General features: G+C 47.1%; 1 protein-coding gene across 3 annotated transcripts in view; it reads right to left on the bottom strand.

The window, feature by feature from the left end:
• The window catches only part of MSN (moesin), an 87,419-nt gene that overhangs the window by 23,548 nt on the left and 51,231 nt on the right, over positions 1–12,640 (bottom strand). For all 3 annotated transcript variants that reach the window (XR_010910311.1, XM_067471495.1, XM_067471494.1), the window contains exon 3: positions 1,884–1,979. Coding sequence is in view for 2 of the 3 variants with exons in the window: in XM_067471495.1 (XP_067327596.1) it covers positions 1,884–1,979 (96 nt within the window). In the remaining variant the exon portion in view is untranslated. The remainder of the gene's footprint in view (positions 1–1,883; positions 1,980–12,640) is intronic.

Here is a 12,640-nt window from a genome sequence, read left to right as displayed (position 1 = left end):
CTCTGGCGTGGGCTGGTCCATGAGGTCACGAAGAGTCGGAGACGACTGAACAAATGAACAACAACACCCGGATGGATAGGACCGACAGGACCATTGTGGAATTGGAATTGAAACTATGAGATTGTGAAACGCTGACTGTCAATGAGGTTTGTATTGGTTTTATTGCTTTTATGGTTGTTTTGTTATTTATTATTTATTATTTATTACTGGCACTTTTACCCCGCCCTTCTCAACCCCCAGAGGGGGACTCAGGGCGGCTTACAAAGAAGGCAGAATTCGATGCCTATACATAATAATACATAGTGTACAAAAATATAAAAACAATATACAAAATGTAATTAAAACGATTATCACAATAAAACATCAACAACTGGTACCTAGGACATTGTATAAACATCATATAAAAACATCATATAAAAGTCATTCTTATAATCAGCGTTTCGTTTCCAGAGTTCCACTTGACCAATCCGTTAGTCAATTTCCTAGCCATCAATGGAGTTCTTCTTTATTTACCCACTTGTCCAAATGCCTGGTCCCAGATCCATGTTTTTAGTTTTTTCCTGAAAGAAAGGAGCGTGGTTGCAGATCTGATTTCCCCGGGGAGAGAATTCCACAGGTGAGGGGCCACCACCGAGAAGGCCCTGCTCCCCATCCCCGCCAATCTCACCTGTGATAGAGGCGGGGTCGAGAGCAGGACCTCCCCAGAAGATCTTAGGCTCCGGGGTGGGACGTAGAGGGAGATCCGTTCGGACAGATACACTGGGCCGGAGCCGTATAGGGTTTTATAGGTCAAAACCAGCACCTTGAATTGTGCTCGGAACTGGATCGGCAGCCAGTGGAGCTGACACAACAGGGGGGGGTGGTATGCTCCCTGTATGACGCCCCGGTGAGCAATCTGGCTGCCTCTCGCTGGACTAGTTGGAGTTTCCGAGCAGTCATAGAATCATAGAATCAAAGAGTTGGAAGAGACCTCATAGGCCATCCAGTCCAACCCCATTCTGCCAAGAAGCAGGAATATTGCATTCAAATCACCCCTGACAGATGGCCATCCAGTCTCTGTTTCAAAGCTTCCAAAGAAGGAGCCTCCACCACACTCCGGGGCAGAGAGTTCCACTGCTGAACGGCTCTCACAGTCAGGAAGTTCTTCCTAATGTTCAGATGGAATCTCCTCTCTTGTAGTTTGAAGCCATTGTTCCGCGTCCTAGTCTCCAAGGAAGCAGAAAACAAGCTTGCTCCCTCCTCCCTGTGGCTTCCTCTCAGATATTTATACATGGCTATCATATCTCCTCTCAGCCTTCTCTTCTTCAGGCTAAACATGCCCAGTTCCCTAAGCCGCTCCTCATAGGGCTTGTTCTCCAGACCCTGGATCATTTGAGTCGCCCTCCTCTGGACACATTCCAGCTTGTCAATATCTCTCTTGAATTGTGGTGCCCAGAATTGGACACAGTATTCCAGATGTGGTCTAACCAAAGCAGAATAGAGGGGTAGCATTACTTCCTTAGATCTAGACACTAGGCTCCTATTGATGCAGGCCAAAATCCCATTGGCTTTTTTTTGCTGCCACTTCAAAGGCAACCCCACGTAGAGTGCGTTGCAGTAATCTAATCGGGATGCCTATAGTAATTATTGTTTTCTGTTAATTGTTGTTATTGCTAGAACTGCTGTCTCTGTTAACTGATCTTATTGTCTTTTGCTGTTATGTGATGCGGGCATCGAATTGTGCCTCGCTTTTGTAAGCTGCTCGGGGTGAGAAGGGTGGGGTAGAAGCAACCGAAATAAATAAATATTCCATTAATATGGGGTGCAAGCCATTAATAAAAGAGAAAAAATCAATTTGAGGGAGAGGTGAAGAAGAGAAAAGGATGCCATATAACGACACATACCTTTTTATTTAGCTTCAGCCAGGTTGAGAAGCCCTTGGTGTCCTGGTATTGGAGCCCAAAGAACCAAACCTCCCTGAGGCCAATGGTTTTCACAACCTGTTCGGAAGGGAAAGTCATCATTAGAATATCAATAATAAGAACAGCTGATTTGGCGAGCATGGAGACCTATGCGAAGGTCACATTCAAAAGCAAAGGAAACCATCTCTGGGTTCAAAGGAAAGCAACCACAAAACTGCAGATTTCAAGGAGAGGGTTTTGGAAAGACTGTGGGATTTTTTCCAAAGCTGGTCAGCCCATCCCAGCAATTATTCATAATTACTACTTGAAGATGAAAGAAATGCTGTTGCAAGAGCCATCCCGGTGCAGTGGTTTGGGTCTTAAGGCTAAGAATCTGGGAAATCAGAGTCAGAGTTTTTGTCTAGCCATGGAAACCGCTGCTTGGAAGCAACAAGACTATTTAATTATTGTTGTGGTTGTTGTTGTTGTTGTTATTATTTTGTTTATTTCTATCCCACTTTTCCCTTCACAAGGTGACTCAAGATGGACCACACCAACAACCAGTGAAGTCAGCCATAGCAGAGCACCTGAAGAACCAGACTTCAGCATATTATTTGAGAATACAGAAATGCTGGACCACACCAACAACCACCATGTCAGACTACACAGAGAAGCCATTGAAATCCACAAGCATGTGGACAATTTCAACAGAAAGGAAGAGACCATGAAAATGAACAAAATCTGGCTACCAGTATTAAAAAACTCTAAAATGATAACAGCTAAACAACAGAGAGGAAAAAAACCAGGAACAGATTAACACCTCCCAGCAACAGATTTTCCCAGGCTCAGCCAGGCCTTCAAATGCTAATGAAGGTGGTCAGTTGAAACATTCACACCTAGCTCCAGCAGAGAAGAGCTCTTTGCCCCACCCCAGCCATTCCACAGATATATAAACCCATTTTTCCTACTTCCAACAGACCTCACAACCTCTGAGGATGCTTGCCATAGATGCAGGCGAAACGTCAGGAGAAATGCCTCTAGAACATGGCTCTATAGCCCGAAAAAACCCACAAGAACCTAGTGATTCCAGCCATGAAAGCCTTCGACAATACATTGACTCAAGATTGTTATTCTTTGGCAATTTATTTATTTATATTTATTTATATTTATTTATATTTATTTATATTTATTTATATTTATTTATATTTATTTATATTTATTTTTATTTATTTATATTTATTTTTATTTATTTATATTTATTTATATTTATTTATTTACTTATTTCGGCAACTAAAAAGCCTGGAGCATTTCAGTCTGAAGCTACTCTTTCGTTTCGGACACGAATGGCTTCGGAAACATTTTTGCAGCTTTGATTCCAAAACCGAGTCATGGAAGCACTATGGGAGTTGTAGTTCCACAGGGTCTTATGCCTTTTCTGCCAAACTACAAATCCCATTGTACTGCAGCTAGGAATACATAACCTGGGGTCACAGATCCTTATTCTGCAACAGTATACAAGCTGGCAGGGCTCAATGCTATGCATCTTGGGAGTTGTAGTTTTGCAAGGTCTCGAGCCCTTCTCCGCCAAAGAGGGCTGTGTCTTGCCAAGCTACGACTCCCAGGATCTCATAAAATTGAGTCACGGCAGTTCAAGTGGTGCCAAACTGCATTAATGCTGCGGTGTAGATGCTTCTCCCAAGACTTGTTGTGTGCCAAAAGGACAGACACTTTTTGGTAGAGAGAGCTCAAGACCTTGCACAACTACAGCTCCCACTGGCACTGAAAGTGGTGCCAAAGTGCATCTGTTCTCCAGTGTAGATGCACCTGGAGTTATCTTCTCAAAGTCTCCAAAAAAGGGCAAATTCTTGAAATAAACCCTGCCAGGAAAACCCAACAATATTGTAGTCAGTGGTGGAGGCTTTTAAACAGAGGCTGGATGGCCACCTGTCAGGGGTGCTTTGAATGTGATTTTCCTGCTTCTTGGCAGAATGGGGTTGGACTGGATGGCCCACAAGGTCTCTTCTAACTCTAGGACTCTATGACTGAAAAGGTGGGCAGGGTTTGCATTCCCTCTTATTCAGTCATGGAACTCAATGGGGTCACCATAGGAAAGTCACACTCTCTCAGCCTCAGAGGAAGAGCATCATGGCAGTCCTCCTCCAAATAATAGGGCACGCCAAGAAGCTCTTAGGAGAAGGTTGCCATAAACTGGGCCCAAACTGAAGGCGTACACAACAACAACATCATGACATCAGATGACCAACTAAAACTGACCCACTAGAGATGCTTTTAGACTGCAGCTCCCAGCATTCTTTGCCCTCAACTGTATTGGTGAGGACTTCTGGGAGTTGCAGTGCAGGAACAGGATTCAGCTATATATTTTAACTCCAGATAGAATAACGCTATGTAACAAAATTTGAAAAATATTCTGTTCCTGGTTTGGAAGTTATAGGTAAAGGTAAAGGTGAAGTCCAGTTGTGTCCAACTCTGGGGATTGGTGCTCATCTCCATTTCTAAGTCGAAGAGCCAGTATTGTCCGTAGACACCTCCAAGGTCATGTGGACTACATGGAACGCCGTTACCTTCCCGTTGGAGTGGTATCTATTGATCTACTCACATTTGCATGTTTTCGAACTGCTAGGTTGGCAGAAGCTGGAACTAATCCGGCCCCCAGATTTGAACCTGTGACTTTTCGGTCAGCAAGTTCAGCAGTTCAGCGGCTTAACCCACTGCGCCACCGGAGGCTCCCATGGAAGTGTCCTTCCTGTTTAATTGTGTGGCGCTCACTTCGAAAGTAGTGAATGCATCATAGCTTTAAAATAGTTCCAGGCTATCTGTGTGGCAGATAAAGGTTTCCATTCACAATCGAGGCGACTCCGAGATTAAGCCCGGGGTCGGAAGGCGGCACGAGAGAGGCCACCTCATCGCAGTGCCAGAGGAGGTGACTGAGGCATCTGCTTGTCCAATTTTGTGGGATTCTTTTCGGCTTGTTCTTCCTGAGACCATGGAGGAGGTCCTTGGGGCTGTGAGGGCGACCACTTCGGCCCTAGACCCTTGCCCATCCTGGCTTATTAAATCTGCCAAGGAGGGGTTGGTTGATTGGTTTGTGTTGATCATTAACGCATCGTTGGAGCAAGGGATTTTTCCATCTAGCTTAAAACAGGCTGTGGTTCGTCCACTCCTTAAAAAGTCCTCCCTTGACTCTACGGTGCTGAGCAATTACAGACCGATCTCCAACCTCCCTTTTCTGGGTAAGGTGCTGGAGCGGGTGGTCGCCCTTCAGCTCCAGGGCTTCCTAGATGACATCAATTACCTAGATCAGTCACAGTCTGGTTTCAGGCCTGGTCATGGCACCGAGACAGCCTTGGTCGCCTTGGTGGATGACCTCCGCAGAGGACTGGACAGGGGGAGTGTGACCCTGCTGGTTCTCCTGGACATCTCAGCGGCTTTCGATACCATCGATCATGGTATTCTGGGTCGCCTCTCTGGGATGGGTCTCGGGGGCACGGTCTTGTCGTGGCTCTGGTCCTTCCTGGAGGGTCAAACCCAGATGGTGAAGCTGGGAGATGCCTGCTCGGATCCCTGGCCTTTGACCTGTGGGGTCCCGCAAGGCTCTATTTTATCTCCCATGCTTTTCAACATCTACATGAAACCGCTGGGAGAGGTCATCCGGAGTTTTGGAGCTAGGTGCCACCTCTATGCAGATGACACACAGCTCTACTACTCATTTCCACCTAATTCCAAGGTGGCCTCTCGGGTGCTGGACGAGTGCCTGGCAGCTGTGTCTATCTGGATGAGGACAAACAGGCTGAAGATCAATCCCGACAAGACAGAGGTCCTCCTGGTCGATCGCAAACCGGATCGGGGTATAGGGTGGCAGCCTGTGCTGGACGGGGTTACACTCCCCCCTGAAGTCATAGGTCCGCAGTTTGGAGTCCTCTTGGATTCATCACTTATGCTTGAGGCTCAGGCGTCGGCGGTGTCCGGGAGGGCTTTTGCACAATTGAGACTCGTGTGCCAACTGTGACCGTACCTCATAAAGGTTGATCTGGCCGGGGTGGTCCATGCCTTGGTCACCTCTAGATTGGACTACTGTAATGCGCTCTATGTGGGGCTGCCCTTGAAAATGGCTTGGAAATTTCAACTGGTCCAACGGGCGGCAGCCAGGTTGTTAACCAGTGCTCCTTACAGGAAGAGGTCAACCCTCCTGTTTAAGGAGCTCCATTGGCTGCCGTTCATTTTCCAGTCCCAATTCAAGGTGCAGGTGCTCACCTACAAAGCCCTAAACGGTTTGGGACTGGCCTACCTGCGTGACCGCCCTGCTCATGATCCCACCTGCGTCGCAAGCGTGTTTGATGGGGACGAGGGACAGGACCTTCTCTGTGGTGGCCCCCCGACTCTGGAACTCTCTCCCCAAGGACATCAGACAAGCCCCAACATTGGCAGTCTTTAGGAAGAGCTTGAAGACCTGGCTGTTCCAGTGTGCCTTTCCAGAATAGGAAACTCCCAGCATCATGTCCCAAATGCACTTTATTGGAGATTTAAGATTGTCTGCACATTGTACCTACCCTAAAATCCTTACATTTCACCTGTCATGCCTAGCACTTTTAACTTTATCCAGTTCAGCAGTTCAGCGGCTTAACCCACTGTGCCACCGGAGGTTCCCATGGAAGTGTCATTCCTGTTTAATTGTGTGGCGCTCACTTTGTAAGTAGTGAATGCATCATAGCTTTAAAATAGTTCCAGGCTATCTGTGTGGCAGATATCAAGGTTTCCATTCACAATCGAGGCGACTCCGAGATTAAGCCCGGGGCCGGAAGGCGGCACGAGAGAGGCCTCCGAAGGAAGCTGTCCATTCGCACAATGGAGGCGTCTCCAAAAGGTGCTGAAAAGTCATCCTCTGCCAAAAGCTGTCCAGAAACCAGATACGGAGCGGGACGATAGCCATAAGAGGAAGCAAGAGCACTCGTGGAGGAGATCGCAATGAGGCCTTTTCTCCTAATAAAGCCACAGAGATGCATGGGCCATCTAGTCCAACCCCATTCTACTCTGGAAGAAGGCACACTCTGCTTGAAGACCTCCAAAGATGGAGAGTCCACCACCTGATGAGTCAATCCATTCTGCTATTAAATCCCTTCAAATGTTCTTGGGCAGTGTTTCTCAACCTGGGGGTCGGGACCCCTGGGTGGGTCACGAGGGGGTGTCAGAGAGGTTACCAAAGACCATCATGATACACAGTATTTTCTGTTGGTCATGGGAGTTCTGTGTGGGAAGTCTGGCCCAATTTGTCATTGGCGGGGTTCAGAATGCTCTCTGATTGTAGGTGAACTATAAATCCCAGCAACTACAACTCCCAAATGTCAAGGTCTATTTTCCCCAAACTCCAACAGTGTTCACATTTGGGCACATTGAGTACTCGTGCCAAGTTTAGTCCAGATTTATCATTGTCTGAGTCCACAGAGCTTTCTAGAGATAGGTCAACTACAACTCCAAAGCTCAAGGCCAATGCTCACTTAACCCTTTCATTATTTTTTGCTGGTCATGGGCATTCTGTGTGCCAAGTTTGGGTCAATTATTATTTATTTATTTATTTATTATTTGCACTTGTTAACCGCCACTCTCAAGCCCGAAGGCGACTCGTGGCGGTGTACAGAACATAGAACACAAAGGACAACAGGTTACAATAAATCAGGACCACAACACACATCTTACTAATACACAGCTACTTAACTAAAAATCTGCTTCGTCTTGTTTAGGGTCATAATCAATCTCGTAGTCATGGTCCATTCCGGTGGTCATTCCAAAAACATAGCACTTAGTTGAAGGCCTTCTCAAAGAGCCAGGTTTTCAGGCCCTTGCGGAAGGCCATGAGGGAAGGCGCCTGTCTGATTTCAGCAGGGAGGGAGTTCCACAGCCGGGGGGCCACCACCGAGAAGGCCCGCTCTCTCGTCCCTGCCAGGCGTGCCTGTGAGGCAGGCGGGACCGAGAGAAGGGCCTCCCCGGATGATCTTAAGGTCCTCGTGGGCTCGTAGGCCGAGATGCGGTTCTCAAGGTATTTTGGGCCGGAACCGTTTAGGGCTTTGTAGGATAACACCAGCACCTTAAATTGGGCCCGGTAGCTAATTGGCAGCCAGTGGAGCTGGGACAGCAAGGGCGTTGTGTGCTCCCTGCGTCCCGCTCCGGTTAACAACATGGCTGCCGCACTCTGGACTAGCTGGAGCTTCCGGGCCGTCTTCAAGGGCAGCCCCACGTAGAGAGCGTTGCAGTAGTCGAGGCGGGATGTGACCAAAGCGTGTACCACCGTGGCCAAGTCAGACTTCCCAAGATACGGGCGCAGCTGGCGCACGAGCCGAAGCTGTGCAAATGCTCCCCGGGTCACCGCCGAAACCTGGGGATCCAGGCTCAGTGATGAGTCCAGGGTCACACCCATCTCTGGTGGGGTTCAGAGTACTCTTTGATTGTAGGTGAACTATAAATCCCAGCAACTACAACTCCCAAGGGCCAGAGAATGAAAATACATCCTGCCTATCAGGTATTTACATGACGATTCATAACAGTAGCAAAATGACAGTTATGAAGTAGCAACAAAAATAATGTTATGGTTGGGGGTCACCACAACATGAGGAACTGTACTAAGGGCTCACGGCTTTAGGAAGGTTGAGAACCACTGTTCTAGGGAGTCTCTTCTCTTTGATTCCACCATAAAGTGGGCCATGGATGCCCTTAGAACTAGTCTTACTTATTCAATATGTTACTGTTCCTCATCTCTATCCGTAGAGAAATGCAGAGGAAAGGGAAGAGGTTGTGTTCTGATCTTTGTAGCATCAGATAACAAGCATCCCTTCACCTTCTATGAGGGTTGAATGAAAAGTAATGCCTCCACCTTTGTAACTCCTCAACGGATAGCAGTACTGGTATGCAGCAGGTACTGGATTGTTCAGTAGACTCTCCTCTACGGTTCCATTTTGGCAGGAAGCCTTAGCATTGAACGGTGGTGTTTTTAAGGTGCGAAGCATGGAACCCTGCGCTGATGATCAGTCAATGTGACTTAAGCAATGTGTAGTCATTGAATTCTTGACAGCAGAAGATGTCACCCCAAAGGAGATTCATCAGAGAATACAAGCTGTTTATGGGGATTGTGTTGATGTGAGTACTGTGCGTCATTGGGCAAGTAAGTTTAAAGATGTTGAGGTGACATCTTCTGCTGTCAAGAATTCAATGACTGCATCTTGCTCAAGTCGCAGTGACCAACCATCTGCGCAGGGTTCCATACTTCACACTTTAGCAACACAACTGTTCAATGCTAAAGCTTCCTGCCAAAATGGAACTGTAGAGGACAGTCTACTGAACAAGCCAGTACCTGCCGTATACCAGTACTGCCATCTGTTGAGGAATTACGAAGGTGGAGGCATTACTTTTCATTCAACCTGCATATATCAGTGTTTCTCAGCCTTCTTAATGCTGCAAACCCTTAATCCAGTTCCTCATGTTGTGGTGACCCCCAACCATAAGGTTATTTTCGTTGCTACTTCATAACTGTCATTTTGCTACTGTTATGAATAGTATGTAATGTAAATATCTGATATGCAGGATGTATTTTCATTCACTGGACCAAATTTAGCATAAATACACCCAAATTTGAATACTGCTGGGGTTGGGATTGATTTGCTCATTTGGGATAATTCACCTACAATCAAAGAGCATTCTGAACCTCACCAGTGATGGAATTGAACCAAACTTGGCACACAGAACTCCCATGACCCACAGAAAATGCTGGAGGGGTTGGTGGGCATTGACCTTGAGTTTGGGAGTTGTAGTTCACCTACATCCAGAAAGCACTGTGGACTCCAACAAGGATGGATCTGGACCACACTTGGCACAAATACTCAATATGTCCAAATGTAAACACTGGTGGAGTTTGGGGAACACAGACCTTGACATTTGGGAGTTGTAGTTGCTGGGATTTCTAGCTTGCCTACAATCAAAAAGCATTTGAACCCCACCAAGGATATAATTGGGCCAAACTTCCCACATCGAACTCCCATGACCAACAGAAAATACTGGAAGGGTTTGATGGGCAGTGTCCTTTGGTTTTGGAGTTGTAGTTCACTTGTATCCAGAGACTACTGTGAACTCAAACAGTGATGGATCTAGACCAAACTTGGCAAGAATATTTCATATGCCCAAATGTGAACACTGGTTGTGTTTGGTGAAAACAGACCTTGACATTTGGGAGGTGTAGTTGCTGGGATTTATAGTTCACCTACAACCAAAGAGCATTCTGAACTCCACCAATGACAGAAGTGGGCCAAACTTCCCACACTTCCCAAGACCAACAGAAAATACTGTGTTTTCTGATGGCCTTTGGCGACCCCTCTGACACAGCCTCGTGACCCCCCCCCCCATGGGTCCCGACCCCCAAGTTGAGAAGCACTGCTCTGTATGGACATCCTTGCAGATACTTCTCAGGTCACTTCTCTCCTCCAAGCTAAACATTGTTGTTGTTCATTCGTTCAGTCGTCTCCGACTCTTCGTGACCTCATGGACCAGCCCACGCCAGAGCTCCCTATCGGCTGTCACCACCCCCAGCTCCTTCAAGGTCAGTCCAGTCACTTCAAGGATGCCCTTCCAATGGCATACCGACATATCTCTGGTTGTACTGGTCCATTTAGTTTTCTTGGCAAGGATACTGGGGTGGTTTGCCATTGCCTTCCCCAGGGATCTGACCTCTCTGCCACGACCGTCCCGTCTTGGGTGGCCCTTCACGGTTTCGCTCATGGCATCATTGAGGTGCTCAAGCTACAGCGCCACGTCGAGGCGGTGATCCTTTGCTGGAGCTAAACATTAGTGGTGTGCAATTTTTTTGAACTGTTTCCCCCACTGCATGATCGTTCTGCTTCCAAATCTTGTGCAGTTGTATCAAGGCCCAGACTGGCTTGACGAAGTGCAGCTCCTACCCACAAACTCCGAGTCCGGTCCCGCATTGCATGAATGACGAAACCCCAGCGGTTGGTGTGCAAAAGCAGATGGGAGTGTGTGATTCCCGGCTGTTTCCTGCTCCCTCGCCATCTGCAACAGCAGCCCGGCCCAGCGAGAACATTCGTTCGGTCAGCATGGAACAATCGGCTGCATTTCCCATTGTGACCGGGGCTGAATGGGCGATTTCCGCTGCAAAAGCAGCTTCCTTCTCTTGCAATTGTCCAGAGACAGTTGCAAAACCCCCAGGGTGGCTTTAGAAAAAGAGCAGACCCAGGGACTTTATCAGGGCAGCTTCCAGAAGGCATGACCTCAGGCACAAAGGGACACTCCACAATCTACCACAAACACCATTGTCCACTTGGGGATCCTGGCCAGACCCTTCTGCATATTAATAATAATAATAATAATAATAATAATAATAATAATAATAAGTTCTTGTGGGTTTTTTCGGGCTATAGAGCCATGTTCTAGAGGCATTTCTCCTGACGTTTCGCCTGCATCTATGGCAAGCATCCTCAGAGGTAGAGGTCTGTTGGAATTAGGACAATGGGTTTATATATATCTGTGGAATGGCTGGGGTGGGGCAAGGAGCTCTTCCCTGCTGCAGTTAGGTGTGAATGTTCAGCTGATCACCTTCATTAGCATTTGAAGGCCTGCCTGCGCCTGGGAAAATCTGTTGCTGGGAGGTGTTAATCTGTGCCTGGTTGTTTCCTCTCTGTTGTTTAGCTGTTATAATTTTAGAGTTTTTTAATACTGCTAGCCAGATTTTGTTCATTTTCATGGTCTCCTCCTTTCTGTTGAAATTGTCCACATGCTTCTTGTGGATTTCAATGGCTTCTCTGTGTAGTCTGACATGGTGGTTGTTGGTGTGGTCCAGCATTTCTGTGTTCTCCAATAATATGCTGTGTCCAGGCTGGTTCATCAGGTGCTCTGCTATGGCTGACTTCTCTGGTTGAAGGAGTCTGCAGTGCCTTTCATGTTCCTTGATGCGTGTCTGGGCAATGCTGCGTTTGGTGGTCCCTATGTAGACTTGTCCACAGCTGCATGGTACACGGTAGACTCCTGCAGAGGTGAGAGGATCCCTCTTGTCCTTTGCTGAACGTAGCATTTGTTGGATTTTCTTGGTGGGTTTGTAGATTGTTTGTATGTTATGTTTCCTCATCAGCTTCCCTCTGCGGTCAGTGGTTCCCTTGATGTCTGGCAGGAACACTTTTCCTCTGGGTGGATCTTCGTCTTTACTCTCGTGGCTTGTTCTTAACACCTCCCAGCAACAGATTTTCCCAGGCGCAGGCAGGCCTTCAAATGCTAATGAAGGTGATCAGCTGAACATTCACACATAACTGCAGCAGGGAAGAGCTCCTTGCCCCACCCCAGCCATTCCACAGATATATATAAACCCATTGTCCTAATTCCAACAGACCTCTACCTCTGAGGATGCTTGCCATAGATGCAGGCGAAACGTCAGGAGAAATGCCTCTAGAACATGGCTCTATAGCCCGAAAAAACCCACAAGAACCTAGTGATTCCAGCCATGAAAGCCTTCGACAATACAATAATAATAATAATAATAATAATAATAATAATAATAATATTTGTTCCATCTTCCAGTAGCATGGTTTACATTGCCTTTTAGCTGCACGGGATAGCATTCCTTTGCATTTCCCCAGGGTTGCTATAGACCCAGCAGCACCCTGGAAGTTCAACAGTATCAGTGTCTGCAAAGCCAGGCTGCAGGCCCTCTGCAGTTATTGGTTTAGAACAGTAGTTCTCAACCTTCCTAA

This window comes from Anolis sagrei, chromosome 10 (assembly GCF_037176765.1).
Source record: "Anolis sagrei isolate rAnoSag1 chromosome 10, rAnoSag1.mat, whole genome shotgun sequence".
Classification (NCBI taxonomy): Eukaryota; Metazoa; Chordata; class Lepidosauria; order Squamata; family Dactyloidae; genus Anolis; species Anolis sagrei.
The sequence above is the reverse complement of the archived record's forward strand: the minus strand, read 5'-3'. Positions and strand labels throughout refer to the sequence as shown.